This window comes from Apiospora hydei (genome assembly GCF_038363865.1).
Source record: "Apiospora hydei strain CBS 114990 chromosome Unknown utg000005l_segment0_segment0, whole genome shotgun sequence".
In the NCBI taxonomy this organism is placed as follows: Eukaryota; Fungi; Ascomycota; class Sordariomycetes; order Amphisphaeriales; family Apiosporaceae; genus Apiospora; species Apiospora hydei.
The window spans coordinates 4,649,303-4,672,472 of NW_027117364.1; the positions used below are offsets into that span (position 1 = coordinate 4,649,303).

Sequence of the window (23,170 nt, forward strand, 5' to 3'; positions counted from 1 at the left end):
TCCGAGCAAGAGCAGCTTTTCTTCCAGGTTGCGGTTTTCAATGGGAGGTTGCCACAGCAGTAAACCGACATGATGCTCCGTAGCAGGAGGTTACCAGTGGTCAGTCCAACCGCCAATTTACAACACATAGCCCACCAATTGCGGGCATGCGTCCTATGATGTATGCAGACTGACTGACTTCTTCGATTTAGCAGCGCAACCAGTCGATTTGCGCCTTCTGCCAGCACCGACTTGCGCTGCGACCAGCCCGACCCCAATTCCACCAACGGCTACTGTCTACGACAGCATCCCTCCGAGAAGGCAAAAACGACCCGTCCAAACAAGATGGCCCTCCGAACCAGTCCTCCTCATGGGGTTCTGGAGTAATCCCGGGAGCCAGTCGAGGCTGGGGTTCCTCGCCCACCTTTGCGAGCTCTAAACCGTCCACAGGGATTGAACTTCTGCCGCACGAGATAGCAGCACGCCGCCGCTTAGAGGAACAGGCGGCGGCTAAGAAGCCAGCTGACACGACAAGCCCGCGCATGGTGTTCAACCCGGAAAGGCAACAGCGGAACCGCGAGTTCATTAAAGCCGAGCAGGCCGAGATGAAATCCAACGTGATATCGGGCAAGATGCCTCCGCCGCCTCCTGGAATGCCGGCCAAGCCAGAGATCACCAAGAAGGATTGGTTAACACCATCCATCGGGGTAGATGTGGGACCCAAGACACCGAGACCGAGACCAGCCAGGATTAGACGACCTGTTGATCACACCATGGAGAAGCCGTCGTCGGTAACCTCAAATTTTACCGCAAGAACTGGTCCAGGCCCATTGGGAGTGAATCGCCAACAGCCCGATGCGCCTGCTGCGGCATCAGACAGCACTGCTCAGACCTCTTCAGAGTCTCGAGATACTCCACGGCCACTTGTCAGGGAGGTGGCGACCAGGCGAAGGAATGAGACAGAAGAGCAATCTGATGCCACTCTTGATAAATCTCGTGATAACACCTTTTATTCTCGAGACTCATGGAAGGCTACGCTTTCAAGTAAAAATCCAAAGATTGACCCCGCCATCGAAGATGAACTTATTACCTCCCACCGCCATTTTGACGGGTTGTTCGAAGAGTCGCCCGAGAAGTCGAAGGATCTACTAAAGGAACCCGAAATCTCCAGCACGTGGGGATCTTTAGCCCGGAAACAGGCGACGGATAAATCCAACAAGGAGGATTTCTGGGCCAAAATAGATGCCCTCAGCCGTCCTGCCCCATCTCCGCAGCCCTTTTCGCAACCCGCATCCAAACCGAGCGAGTCGTTCGAAACAGCATTTGACAATGCATTCTATAAGTCGCCAGATTCCTCGCGCACACAAGGTCGGAAACAGGAGGACGACGATTGGTCTATTTCTGAGAGGGAGCCTCGCCAAAACCGAGATTCTACGAGGCAATCTTCCAAACCGGAGTCTGAGTTCACGGAGAGGCAGCCGCAAAACGATGCGATAGACCGATCTGGTGACGGACGTCGCAAAGCGCGGGGTAAAAATGAGAGGGATGTTGAGCCGACGTTCGAAGAAAGGCAACAGGCTCTACAGCGCAATGACCGTGGTCGTGGCGGCGGTAAGCAACGTGGTGGACGAGGTGGTGGCGATCGACACTCGCGGTGGGAGGATGAAATGAATGACGAGGATACCCACGCTGCGTACGAAGAGCAACTGGCGAGACAGAGGGAGAAGGCGGAGCGAAAGGCGCGGAAAGAGGCTGAGCGCACCGGTCCTATTCCCATTGTGCTGCCTGACTTGATCAGCATCTCGAATCTGGCCTCGGCCTTGAAAATCGAGAAAGAGCTGTTCCTCGAGCAATTGGCCGAGCTGGGATTCGAGGGCGTCAACCTGGAGAGTATCATGGCTGGCGACACGGCAGGTCTTGTAGCCCAGGAATACGGCTACGAGCCCACCATCGTATCCGATGACCAGGACCTCAAGGCGCGTCCTCCACCCGCCGACCCCAGTATACTACCCCCTCGCCCACCCGTTGTCACCATCATGGGGCACGTCGATCACGGAAAGACGACACTGCTTGATTACCTTCGAAAATCATCAGTTGCGCTTCAGGAGCATGGTGGTATCACTCAACACATTGGTGCCTTCTCTGTGAACCTGACGGACGGAAAGAACATCACGTTCTTGGACACTCCTGGTCACGCAGCATTCTTGACTATGCGGCAGCGAGGCGCCAATGTCACGGATATTGTGGTTCTGGTGGTTGCAGCGGACGACAGTGTCAAGCCGCAGACCATCGAAGCCATTAAGCATGCTAGGGCAGCCAAGGTGCCAATCATCGTGGCGATCAACAAGGTCGATAAAGAGGGAGCCCGCATTGATCATGTCAAGGCTGACCTGGCAACCAATGGTGTCGAAATCGAAGACTACGGTGGTGATGTTCAAGTTGTTTGTGTTTCAGGCAAGACTGGCCAAGGCATGGACGACCTTGAGGAGAACATCCTGGTCCTCTCTGAGATGCTCGATATGCGGGCCGAGACCGATGGGCCTGCGGAGGGTTGGATTCTGGAGAGTAGTCTGAAGCCAATCGGCAGGGCAGCCACTATTCTTGTAAAGCGTGGCACCCTCCGCCCTGGCGACTACATTGCCGCTGGCACGACATGGGCCAAGATTCGCCACCTCCGCAACGAGGCTGGCGACGATATCACAGAGGCACCGCCTGGAACTCCCGTCGAAATCCTCGGCTGGCGCGATCTTCCCGCCGCTGGCGACGAAGTGCTCCAGGCGCCCGACGAGGGCCGTGCCAAGGCCGCTGTGGAGTACCGCGAAGGCCTGCGCGACCGCGAGAAGGACGCCAAGGCGCACGAGCAAATCGTCGAGCAGCGCCGACTCCTGCAAGAGCAGCGCGCCCTCGAGGAAGACGACGACGGCAAGGCCCGCCGCGAGTACGGCACCTGGGGCACCATGGAGACAGCCCCCGTCGAGGGCGGCGCTAAGACGGTCAACTTTGTGGTCAAGGGCGACGTGCACGGCTCCGTCGAGGCCGTCTGCGCCAGCATCCTCGAGATCGGGTCCAACGAGGTGCGGCCGCGCATCCTGCGGTCGGCCCCCGGCCACATCGTCGAAAGCGACGTCGAGCACGCGGCGGCGTCGCGCTCGACGCTCGTCAATTTCAATCTGCCGATCGCGGGCCACATCAAGGCGCTGGCCGAGGCCAACGGGGTGCCCATCCTCGACCACACGGTCATTTACCACCTGCACGACGACGTCAAGGACGTGCTCTCGTCCCACCTGGCGCCCGCGCTCTCGATCAAGGTCCTCGGCGAGGCCGAGGTCCTCCAGGTCTTCCCCATCAACGTCAAGGGCCGCAAGTACAAGAACATTGCGGGCTGCCGTATCCGCAACGGCGCGGTCGCCAAGGCGAACCGGTTCCGGGTCGTGCGGGGTGGGCAGACGCTGTATGATGGTACGTTTTCGCCCCTTTCTTTCCTACTTCCTGTTACCTTGGCTATTATATTCTGGTGAGAGTATGTTGACTAATGCGGTGTGACCAATACAGGCGAGCTCGAATCCCTCATGCACGGCAAGAAGGAGATCATGGATGCCAAGAAGGGCGGCGAGTGCGGTATCGGCTTTGCGGAGTTCCAGGACTTCGAGGTCGGCGATTTGGTCCAGGCGTACGAGGAGGTGTCGACCGAGAGGAAACTCTAAGGTTGGTGTCTCGATGTCCCTCGCGAGGGCAGGGTTTCCGGCTCCTCTTTTCCCGGTCTACGGAATACGCCGCTAAATGTAAGATATGGTGAGTAAGCCCCGGCAAAGAGATGGGGCGAACTTGTTGTCGGGCCCTCGCAGTGTCAGAACACTGGCTGGGCCTTGATGCGGCCAAGGTCGATTGACATCTCGGGCGGGGTGTCCCACTCACCCTTTCGACCTAGCAGTGCGCCAGACACGGGGCGGAGTGTACATTTGAAGAGCAGCCCGATGCGCATACGTCTGGTTCTGTACTTCTAGGTGCTCATCGATATGGAAGAAACATATTGTATATCATATAGAAACCCATTGTACAAAACTACCTACCCAATGTATAGAGATACAGGTCGGGGCATGACAAGATGGTGGAGGGAGGAAGAGGTTCCTGCCTATACATCGAATGGAAGACGCAAATATTCCAGATCTCAAACGCTGTATATAGTTAGAGTAGAGACAGTCAATTCCACTATACCACATATATAAGTGAAACAAAACCACGCCTCTGCTATTTTCCTGGGTTATCGGTCCTCTTTTACCAAACTGTGACCCCAGCCCCCTTTCTATCAACTTCACCTAGGACGCACGACAAGAAGAACCATGTTATCGGCTGAGTTGAAATAAGGGTTGCTTCAACAGTGTTCTGTTTTCCCATGTAGAAATAAGTCACTTTAGTTCTCTCCTTTGTCTCTCAGATACATTTGAGTCCAGGCGTTTTTCATTGATTGAAAGACCTGCTGCTGTTGTATTGAATCCCTCTGCTCATCATCCCATCCTATTCCCCGCCTACGCAATCCCAAACTCCGCTACGTCACCCATCTCGTTCTTCGTCTCAGAGCCCAGCTTGTAGCTCACGCGCCACCTCAGCTTGATGGTCTCGACCTTCTTGGACTTGTCGCCCGCGTGCCACACCTGCATGTTCTGCGTGACGCCGTACTTCTGGCTGGGCTGCAGGTTGCGGCCCGTCTGGGGTTGGAGTTGGAGTTCGTAGCCCTGTAGTAGGTTGGTCAGTACTCTGGTGCTTGATTGATATAATTCATTCAAGCTCTACATACCTTGGTAACGGCGAGCTGGAAGTGGAGCTCGCTGACGGGTTGGGCGGTGTTGTTGGAGAAGGCAAACGACAAGGCCAACGCATTGGGCGACTGTACAGACCTCGCGGCCTTCATGTCGATCTGCACTTCGCCGGGCTTGACGACCGCCGAGTGGTCCTTGGGAAGGGAGGGCGCCTCTGGTGGCAGGGCCGAGGAGAACGACCATTCGTCGTCCTCGTTGGACGCGGCAGGGGCAAGGCGCCGCAGGCGGGGTGCAGCAGCCATTGCTGACGGTTGTGGCGTGGCGGGCTTCGATCCAAACATGGGGGAAGTCAAAGCAGCGAACGGGTCCGCGGCCTTTGGGGTGGTTGGCTGAAGGCGGAAAGAGCTTGAGGTTGAGGGGTATTGGATTGAGATCCTGCAGGGGGCGAGGTGAAGCCAGAGAATTGGGTATAAGAGGGAGGAGTTGGGGCATTAACAGCGCCAGTTGCATTCGAGTTTTGGGTCATAGACGAGAGTAAAGGTTGACCGGGAATGTCTATTTCAGGGGTTAGCAATGCTTCTTCTATTTGGGGATCATGGGAGGACATACTGCTGTTAGCACCGAAGCCGAGTGAAATACCACCGCCCTGTCCAAACGAGCTGCCACCATCAAGTGACAAGCCCAATAAGTCGTTCTCGACGCCAGCGGCCTGGGAGCTGGATTCACCGTTGTTGCCAGACCCATTGGTCCCTGAAGCGTCGGCGTCGAAATCGATAAGTGACAGCTCGTTTGCTGCAGAGCTACTGGCCTGGCCTCCGCTACTTTGCAGTGATTGTATAGGCGCGCCTTGAGCAATCGCATTGGCGCCTTCAATATCACCCTTCTTCAGCAGCTTCCACCGCTCGACAGTTCGGTGTATACTATCATTGATCTCGAGCAGCTTTGCGACGGCCTCGTGATCGTCGGACTCCTCTTCGCACATCTTTTGGATTTTCGGTTGGGCGCTGGATAGTGCCGACGCCAGTTCCTCGAAGACGTCGCCCTCGGTCATCTTGTCGCCGGGCTTGAAAGCAGCCAGTCTTTCCTCCAGCAAACGAGCCTTGGCTTGGATCTTTCCGACATCCTCGGCGGCTTTCGCGCGGTAGTCCGTCTTGCTCCTCGTGTCGAAGCCAGCCATAATCTTCATAAGGCGGTTGGCTTCTTGCAGGTCTTCGGGGTTGCCGCGCCGGATGAGTTCCTGGAGCTTAGCAGACTGGGCTTCGCGCTCTTCTTCTTCCATCTCCTCGGCTGATTTCAGGTTCTATTGCATGTTAGGTATGGCAAAGAGAGTATATTGAACTTCGCTAGGGAGCTTACATCACTTGGGTTCAATACGGCCGCATCGTCGCGCCGCACTTCGGGGAAAGCGTAGCCCTTGTAGCTGAGGAGCCGGTGCATATCCCGGATGAAGCCCAAATCCTCCTTGTACCGACTCGTCTCGCATATTGTGCTCCTCCATTCTTCAATGGCTTCGAGGATCTTGGTCTGGACTCTCGTCGGGCGGATGGGTGGTCGTTCGGGGAATCTCCTGACCAATTCGTTCAGAAACTCCTTGGTGCTGATTTGCAAATGGAAAGGGTAACCGCAGTTCTTGACGCAGATGTCGAGCAGGTTGATAGCAAGCAATGCGACGTTGGTGTTGCGATGGTTGATGTAGCCGACAATGGCGACGGCGGCTTCGCGTGGCGCGCTCCCCTTCTTGCTGTTGATCAGATCGGCAATCTCGAGATTCAGGGCCAGATTAGGTTCGTAATTCTCCGGACTGCAGGCGCTCTGGATGAAGCGCTGGAGTTGCGAAGGCCGGGGAAGCCCATCTCATTCCAGCGGTCTCTGGCCGCGGCCCTAGCGGAGGCAGCCTCCATGACTGCGGTTTGCGGCGACGACGATAGTGTGTGCTGTCGGGTCGCGGGTTTGGATGGATAGGGTCGTCGATTTGTTGGGTGTGCAAGCAAGGCGGAATGATGTCAGACAGACGAGACACAAATCAGGTACGGCCCGCTGCGCAAGATGTCAATCAAATAAAATAAAATACTGGACTGGGCTACGACGTGGTCACGCAGTTGGGAAAGCCATCAGTGACGTCTCGAAAAGCCACCTAGCCGCAGCTTCAATAAGTGGTAAGGTAGATTGACGGGATACCAAGGATACCGAATGCAAGTGGGTAACGTGTTGGTAGGCAGGCAGCGCTACTGCTATCAATCCGAAATGAGGGACACTGTTGCTGTTGCTGTTGCGGCTGCTGGCGACATGGATTGACTGACTGGAAAGTTGGGGACACCGAACAAGCAAACAGGCATCTCCCACTTGCTGTTGCTGTCCCAGTCGCAGAATGGCAAAGCGCCTGGGGCTTCTGGCCTGGGCACTTCTGCAGCGCCTCAGTGGCTTGAGCAGGGAGCTTGGATATTCGTCTGCCTGCCCGCACTATCTTCATTCAGTCTTAGCGTCTAGGCCCTCAGCTGGCGCCGGCGGGCTGAGATATCCCTTATCGTTATCGATCAACAGCACCCCCACGTAAAGATCCAGATCTCGGGAGCAGTCAAAGTGACGCCAACATTTCTGGCTCAGACCTGTCCTATCGCCTCACGTCCTCGCCTTTCGCAACCGGACTCTATCGACCCCGTAACCTCCCCGTCGCTGCAACAACAATGGTTCGGCACAAGAAAGACAAGTTCGCCGGCCGCGGCGGCAAGTCGCATGGCCCTCCTCGCAACTCACGACCCCGCGGCGACGATTCTGAAGACCCCACCAACGGCGGCCGCCCCCCATTCAAAGCCGCCTGCTGGGACCTCAACCACTGCGACCCGAAGCGATGTTCCGGAAAGAAGCTGATCAAGCTGGGGCTGATGCGCGACCTGCACGCTGGTCAGCGACATAATGGCGTCATCATCACGCCCAATGGAAAGCACACAATATCGCCCGCCGACAAGGAGCTGATGGACCAGTACGGCGCCGCGGTCGTCGAGTGCTCCTGGGCGCGCACACAGGAGATCCAATGGAGCAAGTTCGGCGGCAAGTGCGAGCGCCTGCTACCCTACCTGGTCGCCGCCAACTCGGTCAACTACGGCAAGCCCTGGCGCCTCAACTGCGTCGAGGCCCTGGCCGCCGCCTTCTACATCTGCCGACACCCCGACTGGGCCGAGCAGATCCTGGCCCCCCTTCAACTACGGCGAGTCCTTCCTCAAGATCAACTCGAAGCTGCTTAAGAAGTATGCCGCGTGCGAGGACGAGGCCGGCATCAAGAAGGCCGAGGCCGACTGGATGGAGCGGCTGGAGCGCGAATACGCCGAGAACCGAGGGGACGAGGACGGCGACGATCTGTGGAAGGGCGGCAACCTCAACCACCGGATAGAAGTCCCGTCGGACGACGACGACGAAGAAGACGACGACGATAGCTCCGAAGATGACGAAGACGCGGACAGCGACGAGAGCGTCGACGGCATATACCTGGGCAAGAAGAAGAAGCAGCCACAGTCTCAATGGCCAAGACCCGGCGAGTCATCCGGCGCGCAAGATGACGAAGACAGAGACCCCTTCGCCATCTCGGACGACAGCGACGACGACATGGAAGAGATACGGCGCAGGGTGCTTGCGTCCAAGACGTTCACGAACCCCGACAACAACGCCACCCAAAAGAAGAAGCCTCAGACCGTGCCTCGGCCGCAACAACAGAAGTTCCAAGTCGACCCCAATGCCGAGCCCGACTCGGACAACGGCGAGGATGACGACGAGGACGGCGATGATGATTTCGACAACATCATCGATGCCACGCCCGTTACGGACAGGGTCGGCCTGGCGAAGCTGGAGAAGGAACGCGCCCGGGCCAATGTCGTCACCAGCCGGTCCTTTGTGACTGGCGGCGCAGAGGCGCCCAAGAAGTGGTAGAAGCTGTCCAATAAGACCAAAAGCAATCCTTCATATCGAACTGTACCGTGATTCCCGATTTAGATTGCCCAGAAGAACTATAGATCTCTGCGAAAGAGGATATCATCCGTCCCCTACTCACATTGACCAGCCTAACCCAGGTCATCCACTTCAACACAGGTGTAAGTAAGTCTTGTAGGTATCACATGCTCCCTTCCATCTCTCGAGGCCCACCCAATCATCCATTTCCAATCCACCCCCAACCCGTTGATCCCATTCTTCTTAGCTTGACGACGAAGCTTTGTCTCCACCAAGGGTTGGCCACGAGCAACCAATTTCTCTGCTTTCCCCTCGACGCTGAACATCCTACAGCCGTATCATAACCACACATAAGTCGTCGTTTCTTCAACAAGCAACAACCATCCGATGTGGTGTAGTGGTTAACATTAGACGCTCTCACCGTCTAGCCCGGGGTTCGATTCCCCGCATCGGAATAGATTTCTCTTTTTGCACTTTTTGCGGTTTTGCTCCCTACGTCCCTCCTCTTGCTGGCGAAAACGCCGCTTTTTGGAGTGATATTTTCCGGCAAGGCACAATACTATATACAGTAGAATGATATTATGCCAATCAAGGGCACTACATGATCCCTAACTCGTACAGTACCTACGGCATGACATGGTGGTAGCAGAGCTTCCGCTATCATGGAGAAGGAGGATAGATAGTACCACTCTCGTATAACATTGCGATATGTAACTGGAGCCAAATATATATATAATGGGTAGTTGTTAAATCACCAGTGGTCGTATTGTCAGGGCATCGTATTCACGCATGAAGCAGCAACATTTCGTCGTCCCGCATTCTAGCAGTTGTTTCATGGCTTGAGGGTGTCTATTCCATTGACTACTTATTGTTATTATCAAGAAGTATCTTTTTGTGTCAACCTATGTTGCCCGTCGGGCTGGTATGATTCTCTGGGCTTCTCGATTTCTCATTATCCGTTTTCTCATCGTAGTGTACATCTGGTGTTACTCGGGGGTTCATCAATCGGTTGCTGAGCTATCGTATAATAAGGTCGTCCCATCGACTTGTTCTCCAGAACCATTATTGAACCCCATGCTCCTATGCCAAGTAGGTATAGCGAATGCGAATCTAAATGTCCCACGGCGAGACGATGGTCGCTGCCTCGGGGTCGTGTCGGTTCTTCTCGAGGAAGTCGTTCCAGTGTCCGGTGAGGCGACCGAGCTCATCGTCGGTCAACTTCTCGCCTTTCTTGAGGTGCTCCTGCAAGGACTTGACCATGTCGCCAAACTCGGCGTCCGGCATGCGGTTGGTGACACGTACCTCGGTCAACCAAGCCTGAAGCCACTGGAGATGCAGAGGGCTGATCTTCGCGCCGTTCGCGTGATGGATGATGAGCGTTCCCAGTTCCGAACCGCGTTCGTCCAAGTTCTTCGGCTCCATCGAGGTGAGGAACGGATCGGAATGGGTTGCCGCCATGGGGAACCACTGAACGGCGTCGTTCCTCAGATCGGGGTCCTTGATCGTCAGGTTCGTATAGGGTCTGCGAAGCATCCAAGGGAGGCCGAGAAGATGCGGCCAGGCCATGAGCATTTGCTGGGCCTCAAGGTCCACGGACGGTACAAAGACATCCTGGTACCGGTCCAGAGACTTTCCGTGTGGCAGGAAAGGACTGAGGCGCTCGATGTCGCCGTCGCAGTTGACCTTGATGGCGGGCCACATCTCGCAGTTGTAGAAGCTGGTGGGGAACCGCGCAGGGTTACCAATACACGGGTTCGCCTTCATGGACTGGAAGAAATCGGCGACAGACCGCAAGTCTCTGACGGTGAAGTCCAGATGCTGGACCGCGGACGGCGAGGTCGGGTGATGAGAATAGATGAGCACGTCGCCGAACTGGATCTTGGTGCTGCCGAGCGTCGGCGCCAGGCGTATGATGGACCCGTTCATGGGCAAGGAACCCATGAGCCGCGTGCCGCGGTCAAAGGACAGGAGGCAGAGGCCGTGGCCGCATTTGCGGAAGGGCATGGTGTAGTTCATGACGATGGGGTCCAAGGCGAGGTTGTCGAGGTTGTCGCTGCCCCATACGAGCTTGGGCGCCGCTTCGGTGGCGGAGAAGAACAGGCAGCGGTAGTGCCGGGGGCCGGGGCGTTGGGATAAGGCGTGACGGCCTGCCAAGTCGCGGCAGATGGCCTTGTGGAGCGGCCAGTCCTCGGCATGGCACTCCTTGGAACAGTAGCCCGCGCCGCAGCGGCCGCACTTTTGCAGGCCTGGCTTGTCGCACATGACGCACAAGTTGTCGATGCTGGGGTCGTGTTGCTCCAATGTTCTTCCATCGTCGGGCACGGGGAAGAAGGTTCCGCTGTAGAGTTTGCTCGTGTATTGGAGCAACGTGCCGCGGTAGTCCATGATCACGAGGTAATGTGCGCGTATATATACGCTGGCTATACAAGACATCAGAGAGAATTATTTCGAGCTTGTTCGGATGAGGCAATACCGAATGCCTTGGATATTAGGCAAAAGTGAGTCGTGAGGAACTGTGATCTACTTACCTTAGGATGGGAAATCCAGTATTGAGGCCTGAGAAGTGGTCTCAAATTATGATGCAGTACGTGAGACGTTCATGAAATTTGCATGAACAGTCTGGACTGCAAGGTCAATGCAGCGTCAAAGCAAAGCGCTTGTGAGATATCAAAATGAAAGTGAAGGCTCACCACAGTGGTTGCTTGCAAGGTGAATAAAGCCTGGGGAAAAGAGTAATTTGAAGGGTTTAGACCAGCTTGTTCTACAAGCACGGTTACCTGAGAACAATGCCTCAATTTCTGCCTTGGATGTGTTTTAGGATATGACCTCCAGGTGAGGTTCAAGTGACGGTCCTCCAACCCAGTCAAATGTGCCTCACATCTTTTTGAATATCTGATTTTCAATAATGTAATATGGATAGTACTCTTCTGCTCCAGTCACTGCGACATGAATCTTTCCATTGCAGTCCTGAGATGACTCGTAGGGTCCGTTGTGATGCCCTGCATCTCTGACTCCCTGTCCTCTGACCATCCGGGAAACACAAACTGCTCCACGTAATTCTTATTGCTCAATGATTGCAGCCTTAGAACTACCAGAACTGCCATATTGGTACTATCTATCAATATCGAGGACGTTTCACAATTATATCAAACCACATTAAAAAAGAGTTGCTACAATAAGCAGTCGTCGTGGTTGGCCTAGGAGATCTGTCGCTGCCCCCTTGGTTATGATACAATATGTCATTCTTATTTTCATATATCAAAAGCCAACTGAAAACTCACCTTCATACGCGTTAGCCATTATTCTTAATACTCCATCCGTTGCTGGCGTTCCACTAAAGTAGACCCACCATCCGGAGTCGGCGTGAACAGCTCATGCGTCTCCCTCGTGTGGCCACTCTCGCTGACCTCATAGATGTTACTGGCCGGTCGCTGCTCCTGCTGCTGCTGCTGCCATGCATCCTGGTTCGTCGTCGGACCCTTGGGTTCACTTCCCCCGCCGCTTCCATCCTGTGTCTTTCTTCTTCTCCGACGCAGTAGCATACAGCCGCCGACGGCACCGCCAAGCAGCATCAACCCGCCCAGAGCGGCACCGATACCTATCCCGGCATAGGCGCCGCTGCTCAGCCCCGAGTGCGCAGGATCGTCGGATGGACTCGACGTTGTCGGCGCCGCGGGATTGGTCGACCCTGGCGTCGTTGCTGTCGCCACCGCTGTATTAGTCGATGTCGCGGGGCGGTCTTCGGCCCGCCAGTTGATCTGGATCAGCGGGGCGTAGATGTTGTGGTACGTGGTGGAAGTCGCGTACCAGGTCCCGGCGACCGTGCCCGGCGGCGCCGTCCCGCCGCAGGAGACGACGCCGTAGAATGTGGACCGCACGGTGCGCAGGCACGTGTTGCGGCCCGACGCGTCGAGGGCGCAGGAGTAGGAGGCGGGGCAGCAGCCGACGGCGGTCTCGCCGGCGGTGAGCGGGAACTGGAAGGTGAAGCCGCCGTCGGTGGGGTTGTCGGCCGTCTTGGTGCAGGCGCTGGTCGAGCCGGACGGGCAGACGAGGCCCGGCGAGTAGAAGCCCCAGCCGCCCAGGTAGCCGGTGACGGCCACGTCGGTGGTGGCGGCGCCCGGGGTGTAGGGGGCCAGCAGGAGGACTGGTCCATCACGCCGTAGCTGTTGTTCCATTTGGGCAGGGCCGTGCAGACTTGGCCTTGCCAGGCCACGCAGGACGGCGACTGGCAGTAGCCGGCTATCGGCGTCACGCAGGTCGGGTTCGGGGTAAAGACGGTGGTGAGAGGCCCCAGGACATTGCGTGTGACTGACATATCGACGGGTGCGTCTCGATTGGGATCTGGATCGTGAACTTCCCTCCGGGTGAGCTTTACTGAACACAGGTTTGATACGAAGAGTCATTTGCGGAATAGAAACGAATGAAGCCGGGTTGAACAAGTTTTCAAGTTTCATTATCCAATTGCCGAGGGCTATTCATGGTAACTGAAGGCTTGCAAGCCCCTGATAGCTGTACAGCTGGGGAAACTACCCGCGACGCTATGTCTAACACCAAGTCTACCTGTGGCGTTCAGGACTTTAATCATTATGGTGAAGTCGAATCTTGCTTGAGCTGCCATAGCAGGGCTACAGAAGTTTCAGCCTTCGGTCGTCTCCGTTTTGTCTTCTCTGGAAACCCTTCGAGCTCTTCCTGTTGCCTCTGGCCCCGATTAACCTGTGGCGGAGCGAACTCAAATGCCTGATTTTCTGGTCCACGAGAGTTTGTGGCTGTCAAGTAGCTTTTTCCCGCGCAGATCCAGCGTGAGCTAAAGCTTGCAAGTGTGATGTCGCTTTCGCGACTACAGCTCCAGGGGGCCTTGCGCTGTGCTGGGTCTGAGATCCAGCATGCGCAGGATCGCTTCCTTGAATCAACGCGGGGTGTATGGTCTAGTTGCCGGGTTCAGAGGAGGTTGTATCGAAACGGAAGCACACACAAGACGCTGGCATCCGGCTAGTGGGCGTCGTCGAGCTTGTTTATTTAGAATGTTTCCCGTCCGAAGAACTATATAATAATAGACCATATCTATCACACATGGCGTCCTGAGATAGACATATGCGGCAGCACTAAGGTACACGTACGCAGCTTACTCGTTACCACACGCACCCCCACTTCAATGTGTAATCGATACTGCGGTTAGGTGTACAAAACTCCGATTCTGTGTCGGGTGTCTCAGTCCCAACAGTGCCCGATGTGCACGTTGCATCCGCCCACTTCTTGCACTTCAGCCGCCCCGTGTAATGGAAATTGGTTATGGCCTTAGTGTCCTCAACGAAGTCGCAAGTGTCGCCAAACACGGGCAAGTTCTTGTAATCTGAGTCCTTGGATGGGTTGTTCGCGTCCGCGATATAGGCAAAGCTAGGGCCCACCATGAGGCACAGACCCTCCAATCTCCTGGCGTGGGCGTTGAGGCCCCGGTGCTGATAGATTATCGGGTTGCGAACGGGGTTCGAGTAGGTGCTATCGGCTTTGGCATCGGGGTTCGAGTAGGTGCTATCCCGGTCGGAATAGGTGTCCTTATTGTAGTGTGAGGCACGCTGCTCGTGGGGACGGCGGGATCGGCTGTAGTAGGAAAACGTGGTCAGCCAACGGCTCGGTTATGACGGGCGGCCCGGGGATGGCGGGTGGTGGAAGGTGGAAGGTGGCAGGTGGACGAGAGGAAAGCAGCGACTAGACACTTACGATAGTCCGGGGGCGTACCCTTGGGTTGGGCGTCGCAATAATACCCCGTGCAGTAGCTACCGCAGCCGGCCGTGCACGTCGGCGAGGGCGAGCCCTGGCTGAAAGTGAACTCGCCTTCCGAGGCGTCTCCCGAGGCGTCTCCCCGGGGCATCTCCCCAGCCATTACTGCCGGGCTCGCGGTCGCTGAGCCTCTCACAATCTTCGGCGTCCAAATTCAAGAGACACGATTCGAGGAGCGACTGGCCGTTCCACACGAAGTTGACGGCCGTGTGACCCCATTCATCTTCATTATCGGTATCAATGTGCAAGGGGCGCGCGAGCTTGTACAGGAGCCCCTTTACGTACCTGGGCCGTTGGAGCGGGATGGTCAGAGAACTGCCAGGAAGACTGCGCAGGTAGGCGACCACGCCAGCTACCAATGGTGCCGCTGTCGCAAGGGGGTGTAGAGTTAGCATGGGCCCAGAAGAAGGAAGCAGGACCGACATTGGTAATAAACAGTGAATTCTTACCAAAGGAAGTGCCAGTGGCGGTATCGTAGCCAGAACCTGGGAGGGCAATGGGACTGAGAAGGAGATATATGTCAGTGGCCAAGATAACATCGGGCATCGGATCATGGTATGCGAGAGCTTTGGCTTACACTTTGTACCCCGGCGCGTAGAGGATTTCCGGCTTGGCTTTCGTGAAACGGCTGGAGATGGAAGCATACTTGGCATTGTAATCCGTGGCGCCGATGACGAGGGCATGCGGTAAGCTACCGTCCCACACGAGGCGCTGTGGGTAGTACCGCTCGGACGCATACCCGTCTTCATTCTTGCCATCGTTGCCAGCGGCCATGACGATGACCGCCCCAAGGTCGGTTTGCAGGCTCTGCATCAGCTTGCCTGCGCCACGCCAAAGCGGGATAACAGTTAGCCAAGCCTGCGACGGAGGAGGGAAGAAAGATAAGGAGGATTTCGACAAAGGACGTACGCATGACTCTAACGAAAGGCGGGACCGCGGTGGTCCAGTCGACGCCTATGCCCCAGCTCAAGTTTAGGACCGCCTTGCCGTTTCGGTTATTGCCGCGGATGTGCTCCGCGGCGAGGAGCAGGGCATGTAGCGCGCCCTCGAGCGGGAACTTCCAAGCATCAAAGATAGGCCCCATCACGACGGGGACCAGGGTGGCCTTGGGGGCGGAGCCGATGCCTTGGGCCTACGGCTGCCGCTGCCACGGCGGTGCCATGCCCCTGGTCGCCCTCTGGCACATTGAGCCCGTAATTGGGCACCGTCAGCGGCGTCTCGTGGGACGCGTCTTGAAGTTCCTCCTACACTCGCGCGCGTCAGTCTCCGTCAGTCTTCGTCTGTCTGCGTCCAAACAGCGGATCCGTTCGGTATGAGGGCCGCGACGTACCTGGTTTTGCGCAAAGGCCTGCTCCAGCACGTATACGTACTGTCCTTGGCCGGCGCTCTCGTGATACCAATACTTGTACTGGTGACTACCTCCATCCTGGATGACATACTCCTCCGTGTTGTACCAATCGGCCGCCGGCGGTGCCGAAATCTGAGAAGTCGCCCATCCTCTTTCGTTCTGTCGAGTAACCCTCTTGTGCAGTTGCGTAAAGGTCGAGTTGGCTGCATGCTCTTCATCAAGGTTGGCGGGCCTGGATTCACCCTTTCTACGGCCGATGACACCAGCAGCCTTGATACCCTTGATCTGACGGTTGTATTCGGCGTAGTCGTAGACTAGTTCGACTTGTGACATCGCTTGGACCTTCCCCAGGAGCGACTTGGGCATGTTCAGGATGAAGAAGAAGGCGGTGAAATCCAGGCTGTCAGAACGGGCCTCGGTGAAGTCATAGCCGTTGGTGCCTCTCCACCTCTGCAATCTAGCCCGGATCACATTCACCTCTCCGTCCGTGTGTCCCTTCGTGTAAAGGATGTAATTCGACTCCCCTCCCGGACATTCCATGTCGTCTGCCCATTGTACAGGGCTGTCTTGGCTGAAGGGGCTAATGTCTCGCTCCGAGACGTGCGCCTGGGGCTCCGCAGTCGGCTCCGCTGTAGGCAAGGCCGTCGCGGCGTCGCGTTTACCGACGGAACAGGCCGAGACGGTCGGTGTATACTCGGGAACCTCGCAGCCGTAGACGAAGCCCGTACGGGTGATGGTCGAGACGGTGGTGGTAACCGTCTTGCCGTTGGACACGGAGAGCCCCTCGGAGACGGTTTTGAACTCCACCTCCTGGCTGACGGTCGTGCAGTCCTGGGGCTTGTCGGGCTTCTCGACCGAGGGGTTTGATCCCGGCAGACGCGTGATGGCCGGCCATGGCGGGAGCGTGCCCTTGACCGAGACGGTCCAACCATCCTTCTGGATGATGTTGGGTGGAGGCGGCCCTGGGCCGATGATTCCCTCCGGAAGCATGATCTTCCACTTCGGGACTTTGAGCTCGGGGAAATCGATGCAGAAGGAGAAGAACCAAAAGCCGTCGCAGGGGACCACTACGGCCTGATCGGTATCATCGTTGTCCTTGGTATCCTCCGGCTCAATTTTGCCGGGAGGAAAGTCGGTCCACGTTGGCAGCGGCGTGCTCGCTGGCGTAGGGTTGGGCAGGGCGGGAGGAGGAGGAAAGGTCTGATCCAAAGTCGTGGCGCCAGCGCCCTTTGTAACCCATACGGCGCATGTCGACGACCATTTCTCGGGTGGGCCCTGAGTGATCTGGGGCCAAGGGGGAAGCGACAGCTTTCTGGTGCTGATGGTCGTCACGGCATCGGTCATGTAGGTGAGCGTCACATCGACGGGTTCGACGGAAATGCTGGGACAGGCATTGAAAGCGCCTGTGGTCTCTGTCACGGGTACATTGTAGAACCCGGACGCTGTGGTTACGATGTCGGTCACAGTGACGATGATGGTGGTGGTGGTAGTGCCAACTTGTAAAGAGGTGGTATACAGCGGGATGTGTATGGTTGTCGGGCTTGGTAAAGTCGTCGGAGGTAGTACCAGCACGCAAGGCGGCTCACACAACGCCGTCGGTTGCGTAAAGATCTCCGTTCCGACGTAGACCGGATTTCCCTCCACGTGGTCGTTGCCACTCTCGACACAAGGGCCGGGCGGGCAGTAGTCTCTGCTGCAGGCGAACTGACAAATGTCGTCGTAAATCTTGGGTTCCTTTCCGTCGGCGGCTTTGCCTGTCTTTTCGCCTGCAGCCGGCGGTACGTTCAGAGGGCCTGTTTCTATGCAAGTGCAGGAGTGAATAGGGCAAAAGCCGAAGTTGCATGCGAAACCGCAGAGTCCTCCCAAGTCACCCTCGCCGGTACCCTTGACACACGCATCGGGCGTGAAGGGCGAAACGGCCGGCAGGACGGTCGGGTGTTCGGCGGTGTCACAATATGGGCTTGGGCAATGTCCGAGGTCGCAGGCGAAACTACACAAGCCCCCGTAGCTAGGAGACATACCCTCGCCTGGGAACCCTACGGTCCCATATCCTGGCGTGTCTGGACCCGGCTTCTCTCGTTGAGGGCCCATGGACTTGCAGTAGCACGCACCGGGGGGCAGTACCCATATCTGCAGGTGAACTCGCACAAATCATCGAACGCGGGGGCGCCGGGGGCGCCTCCTTCAGTGCAGACCCAGAGCGATATGTCGACCTCTTTGTTGACGGCCGCCCCTGATTGACTACCCACCCAGGCATTCCAGTTGGTTTGACCGTTCTGACCCGGCACATCGTTACACGATGTAGAGATGTCGCGCCCACGGACCGTCATGGACCCAACGGTGACGACGACGGGGCCCGAATTTCCGCCATAGCTGTTCTCTGTCAGTCCGAAGATCTCGTGATCACGATGCGTGCGTGGTAGAATTTCCCACTTACGAGGCACTGCCGTGATACATGCCGCTGCCATAAGCAGGTTGAGAGGTCCATTCTGCAGCCACCTGGACACCGCCCACGGTGACGGTGACGGATTGATGAGCTGCCAGCAGGGCGGAGAAGAAAATCTTGTCCTGGGCAACCTCGGCAGGCGGAAACTCGAGCAGCAATTGGCTGGCTGTGTTGCCCACAGTCCAACCATCGCCACAGGCTGCGGCAGGAGATGGGCGATACCACACCGACAACCCTTCATTCTCGATGGTCGCCTTTCGGTTCTTGTACAGGTCAATGACAAAAGGGAGGAAGAGGCGCCATCCATCATGGGGCATGTCGGCGGCATAATTGAACGGAGCCTTGCCGACGGTGAAGGCTTCATAGTCGTCACCGTCCACGTATAAGGGGCCGATGTAGTGGGACTCTCCGAAGTCGTTCCATCTGTGAGGAGAAGCAGTTAGCATCGGACACTCCCAGGGTCCTGTTATACAAAGAGGAAGGCATAGTTACGTTAGGATTTCGACGTAATCCGGGTTGAGAAAAATGACCTCTTGCCAACGATCAAACCACAGGTCGCTGTCGAGTAGTTGAATTAGCATCTCCCACCAAGGAGGCCTCCATTCCGTAGCGAAACTCACTCTCCTCTCCATAGCCAGTTCTTGTTGTAGCCAGGTAGATTGGTATAGAACCAAGGGCTTGCAGGCATCACTGTACACAAGTCAGCTAGGGGTCACAGACGAGTATGGCCATGAGGGCACGTTACTGAATTTCAGGTCTTTGCCGTAGTCTTTGCCGCCCTGCTCAAGGAACTGGATATAAGAGGCGTCGACATAGGTGTTGGAGTCCATGTTACCCCAAGGCCACCCCGCCCAGCTGAAGAGACCGTCGATGACGCCCTTGGATGCGTCAATGGCCTGCTTGGCGCCGAGAGAAGACCAGTCGGGGAGAAGCATGCAGTTGGTCTTTTTCTTGATGAGCTCCCAGTCCTGGGCCTGAGCCGGGCCCTCGAAGGTGGACACTAGGGGTTTCCCTCCCTCGTGGAAGTAGGACCCGTATGCGGAAAATTGATTGATAGCTTGAACGACGTTGATTCCACTCCATGGGCCACCACCGGCATAGTCGAACGACAGAATCATCTTGAAGCCTCCCACCGAGTCGGCGGCGGAGTAAGCACGATTCAGAGAGTCCCAGTAAGAGCGGTCATCTTGTCGGATGTTGAGGGCAAAGCCGTCAATATGTGCGTCTTTGGCCAGACGAATGTCATGTGCCCACTGGCTCTGATCCCAGGTTTTGGCATTCTCGACCTGACGATAGCAGTTAGTCTGAGTGTCTTGCCCGATTTGGACAATTGGTAGATCTCACCATGAAATGAGCAAAGACTGCCTTGGTTGCTTGCACCCGAAGGCAGAGCAGAAGCACTGCCAGAAGTCCCAGCGGCCACATTGTAGCTGCCGACTTCAAGTCTTGTAACTAACAAGTCCAGGCTTGGTTGCACAGTGGCTGCGAGACTGAGAGTGAGTGCTTGAGTCCATGGCGAGAGACTGCAGAATATATATATTTATATGGGTGCACATGTATCGTCCTGTGCAGTCATTTTCGACATTTGAGTAGGCGGAAATACTCCGTATAGTCAGCCTTTTTCGGGCTAGATGTCAAAGTTGCGACGAAGGAGGCTCGAATTTAATATGGGCATCACATCGGAAAAGGACCATTTGACTAGCCACAAACGGAAAAAACCCCGTCTACTCTCGTGTCTAGCCATAAACGGAAAAATCCCCCATCTATTCTCGTTCGTGTCTAATCAAAGTAATTCTGATGCCAATTGTTGTACGGTTGCGGCACAGTTGAGAACCATGCAGCTTTCTTATCCACTCAGATTGCCCACTGAGCCAAAAAGAGGCGGTGTGTGTGCTTGTATCACAAGCTTCGCGGCAATGCACCCTTTATGTACCCTCTATATCACCCAGATGCTCCATTTATCTATCATTGAACGACACCCATCTAGCCTCGAGGAGCTTGAGTTAGCATGCCCGCCATCATACGACCTCAGCCGTCCCGAGTAGGCCAGGCTCGAACCCTTCTAACGCAAAACCCCGCAGAGATACTAGCTGAAGTCTCGTACGACCATCGCTTTCATCAAGTCTTGCACCATTCTTTCGCCGACTTGGAGTCCGCATCAACGCCTGCCATCTCGCCTCGCGAAAATGGCTTCGTCTATACCATTCTGCACGCCTTTCATCGCGCCAAACGGGGTGGTGAGAGGTCGGGCATGAGTAGGACGATTCACCCTTATGATTAGGTCTGCGCCAATAATCTTGGTCCGGCCATTCGAGATGCCATCATCTTAACGTCCGTCGGATCTGCTCCATGGGACGAAACCGTGGCCGCGTGGGCGGGCCGTCTTCTATCAAGAAACGACCAGTGGCTGGCCGGCGTCACAAATGACGAAGCCCTGGCTACAAGAGTTGCCACGATCAACAGGACCACGCAGTACTTCGTCGACTTTTACGCGCGAACCCGGTTCAACTTCTTTGAAGAGCGTGGTAGAGTACAACCAAACGAGGCCTGTACTCAGCCTCTGAGCGCGACAGAGCGCGGAAACCTGTTGCAAGCCCTCATCCGTCGCCAGGCCATCGTGAATCTGCACCGCCAGGCCAAAGACGCGCGTCCAGCCGGCGACAGCGCTGTCGTCGACAGCATCCTGGCCCTCTTTGAGGCATGGGAGAAGGAGCAAATCGCGCAGGCCGACGCCTTCGTACACGACTTGGTCATGGCCTTCCAGGCGTACAAGAAGACAATGGAACAAAGGCTGCGGAGCGTGCGGTTCGCTTTCGCTCAGGACGACACCATTATTTATAACTTCCCCAAATACGAGTTTCTGGACGAATACTACCCCCAACTTCCGGTGCTGCGGCGGGAGATGACGCAAGCGGCGGCCGCCGACCCGGACCTCCTCGACCGAATCCTGTCGTCAGACCCCGCTCGCGGCCCCCGGTTCCGGGGACGGGTCGGAAGCAACGGCTGGCTATTCCTAGAACGCAGCCCCCGACGCCCATTGTCGATCCCGGGGACCTCGTGGCCCCCTCCTCCTCCTCTGGTGTCTCCAGTCCCGTGCAACGTGGCTTCGCAGTCGCCAGTAGAGCCCCCATGGGGCTGGAAAGAGAAGTTCGGCCGCAACGAAGCTCGATGGGGGCAAGACCTGCGCATTAGGCCGTCCCATAGCCTCGACCGTTTGGGGTATCTACTCAGACATCAGGAGGAGGAGACGCTCGAAAAGTGGCGGTGGGCCGGTTCCGTCTTTTGGGATAGGGGCCGGGCCGAGACGCTGCGCCGCGGCTTCTGCCTTGAGTCATTTGCTTCTGCTGGACTGTTGGTTTGAGTCGAAAGACTTTAAAGAAGACGACTAAGGGCAAGAAGGTCAAAGGCAAGGGCAAGGAACTACATAATTCACAACCAGGTCACATACTATAGTAATAATAGTATTGAACGTTAAAGTACACTGCAAGCTATAAGTAATGAAATAAACCTCAAAGGGTTTCCTTAGGCTGTAAGCTAGGCCTTTTTATACTGTCCTATTCTTACTGTACCTCTTTTTATTCTGCACTCAGCTTTTGCGAAAGTCTTGGAAGCGCCAGATTTAGAGGAGCAGAGCCAGAGGTCTGTTCATTGGCACAGGGCAACAAAGCAGCAGTATAAGATGGCCAGTCTCACAGTAAGAAAATCCCACTCATGAAGGAAGAAATATTATTCGCTAATCATACCGAAGGGCGCAGTTATGGCAGCATCTGTCACAGGATCTCTGCAATGGAGCCAGACTGAGGAGTCGCACTGGATCGTGAGGGCTTCCTGGTTTGGGAGCCTGCTACTGAGTTTGTTCTCTGTGATAACGGCTTTACACCTGAGCATATTGATGGTTATGTGGTGATTGAGTAGTTACCTGCGAGACTGGAATGGGGATTCCGTAGTCTCACATAGGTATTCCGTATCCTCTTTCTAGAGCCTCGCAATTTGTTCCCGGCTCACTGTTAAACATCAATGGGATGTCAGGTGCAAATCTCCTGCACATGTTCACAAGTGTTTCAAACAAAACAGTATGCTTGGATATAGTCCTCACACCAGCCCCGATCATCACCCCTTGATATTTCCCCCGCTTCAATTCTTCCTCGAGTTTGGCCAGGTCCTTTGTGGCATTATCAAGTTCGATGTGGTGCAAGACGATATCGAAACCGGCTTTGTTTGCACGAGCAATCTCCGAGTCCAACTTGGCTTGAAGCTCATCCGCTGTGCCGTATTTTTGGACGAACGATTCTGGGAATGGGGCATCGGAATGAAGGCCGATAAAAGCAACTGATCGCCGGGTGGAAGACATTCTAATAAGCTTCGAATAGGTGTTTGATGAAATGTGGAGTTGTGCTTGCTGGTGGCTTTCTGGGGAAAACAAGCCTTTATATTCACGGGCGAGAACTCAATGGTAGTTGACCGTGCAGGTCATGCGTCTGACGCCGACCATGGTTTCGCGCCTTCGGACTTTAAAAGTAGCCGAGGTCGCGATTGCTCTCCTCGTCGTGAGTCATCACCGCTGTGGGATCTGACATGTGGCGCAAAGAAACCAGAAATGGTGTGCCCAATAGGGTCGATATTATTAGCCGGGTGTTGCTAGACACTAAGCTGGACAAGGGTTTCTACCTTGACGCCCTGTAGTAATCGGCCTAGTAGTATAGGCGCTGGCACACTATGTAGACTATCTAAGCCGGCCCATGGTGTAACGCGCAGGGGGTTTTACACTAAAGTAGCTAATACTTTAAATGATTATAAAAAACGTACGTCGGTTCAAAGGTTTAGTTGGCTGACGAGAGCAAATACGTTTTAAAGAGCACAAGTTTTTCGCATTCGGGACGACGGCCGCGCCTACCTGGGTTTCGTTTTAAAAATATCGATGCA

General features: G+C 55.8%; 10 protein-coding genes across 10 annotated transcripts; 3 read left to right on the forward strand and 7 right to left on the reverse strand.

Annotated features, from left to right (window-relative positions):
• Positions 1-521: 521 nt before the first annotated feature.
• On the forward strand, positions 522-3,683 carry PG997_006935 (Translation initiation factor IF-2; the record flags this gene model as incomplete). Its single annotated transcript, XM_066811250.1, has 2 exons — positions 522-3,438; positions 3,532-3,683. 2 exons carry the CDS (start codon positions 522-524, stop codon positions 3,681-3,683), a joined length of 3,069 nt encoding a protein of 1,022 aa, XP_066670173.1.
• Positions 3,684-4,505: 822 nt separating this feature from the next.
• PG997_006936 (VHS domain-containing protein) lies at positions 4,506-6,637 on the reverse strand (the record flags this gene model as incomplete). Its single annotated transcript, XM_066811251.1, has 6 exons — positions 4,506-4,712; positions 4,775-5,110; positions 5,233-5,291; positions 5,346-6,036; positions 6,093-6,497; positions 6,539-6,637. 6 exons carry the CDS (start codon positions 6,635-6,637, stop codon positions 4,506-4,508), a joined length of 1,797 nt encoding a protein of 598 aa, XP_066670174.1.
• Positions 6,638-7,420: 783 nt separating this feature from the next.
• Positions 7,421-8,657, forward strand: PG997_006937 (uncharacterized protein; the record flags this gene model as incomplete). The annotated part of the gene is made up of 2 exons (XM_066811252.1): positions 7,421-7,924; positions 7,947-8,657. The coding sequence occupies 2 exons, from the start codon at positions 7,421-7,423 to the stop codon at positions 8,655-8,657; spliced, it is 1,215 nt and encodes a 404-aa protein (XP_066670175.1).
• Positions 8,658-9,785: 1,128 nt separating this feature from the next.
• PG997_006938 (uncharacterized protein) lies at positions 9,786-11,060 on the reverse strand (the record flags this gene model as incomplete). The annotated part of the gene is made up of 1 exon (XM_066811253.1): positions 9,786-11,060. The coding sequence occupies one exon, from the start codon at positions 11,058-11,060 to the stop codon at positions 9,786-9,788; it is 1,275 nt and encodes a 424-aa protein (XP_066670176.1).
• A 920-nt stretch (positions 11,061-11,980) lies between these two features.
• On the reverse strand, positions 11,981-12,850 carry PG997_006939 (uncharacterized protein; the record flags this gene model as incomplete). Its single annotated transcript, XM_066811254.1, has 1 exon — positions 11,981-12,850. One exon carries the CDS (start codon positions 12,848-12,850, stop codon positions 11,981-11,983), a length of 870 nt encoding a protein of 289 aa, XP_066670177.1.
• A 954-nt stretch (positions 12,851-13,804) lies between these two features.
• On the reverse strand, positions 13,805-14,878 carry PG997_006940 (uncharacterized protein; the record flags this gene model as incomplete). Its single annotated transcript, XM_066811255.1, has 2 exons — positions 13,805-14,273; positions 14,454-14,878. 2 exons carry the CDS (start codon positions 14,876-14,878, stop codon positions 13,805-13,807), a joined length of 894 nt encoding a protein of 297 aa, XP_066670178.1.
• Positions 14,879-15,026: 148 nt separating this feature from the next.
• Positions 15,027-15,537, reverse strand: PG997_006941 (uncharacterized protein; the record flags this gene model as incomplete). Its single annotated transcript, XM_066811256.1, has 2 exons — positions 15,027-15,274; positions 15,363-15,537. 2 exons carry the CDS (start codon positions 15,535-15,537, stop codon positions 15,027-15,029), a joined length of 423 nt encoding a protein of 140 aa, XP_066670179.1.
• Positions 15,538-15,660: 123 nt separating this feature from the next.
• On the reverse strand, positions 15,661-17,892 carry PG997_006942 (alpha glucanase protein; the record flags this gene model as incomplete). The annotated part of the gene is made up of 1 exon (XM_066811257.1): positions 15,661-17,892. One exon carries the CDS (start codon positions 17,890-17,892, stop codon positions 15,661-15,663), a length of 2,232 nt encoding a protein of 743 aa, XP_066670180.1.
• Positions 17,893-18,234: 342 nt separating this feature from the next.
• Positions 18,235-19,365, reverse strand: PG997_006943 (uncharacterized protein; the record flags this gene model as incomplete). Its single annotated transcript, XM_066811258.1, has 2 exons — positions 18,235-18,670; positions 18,968-19,365. The coding sequence occupies 2 exons, from the start codon at positions 19,363-19,365 to the stop codon at positions 18,235-18,237; spliced, it is 834 nt and encodes a 277-aa protein (XP_066670181.1).
• Positions 19,366-20,433: 1,068 nt separating this feature from the next.
• PG997_006944 (uncharacterized protein) lies at positions 20,434-22,580 on the forward strand (the record flags this gene model as incomplete). Its single annotated transcript, XM_066811259.1, has 3 exons — positions 20,434-20,484; positions 20,529-21,511; positions 22,337-22,580. 3 exons carry the CDS (start codon positions 20,434-20,436, stop codon positions 22,578-22,580), a joined length of 1,278 nt encoding a protein of 425 aa, XP_066670182.1.
• Between the last annotated feature and the right edge of the window lie 590 nt (positions 22,581-23,170).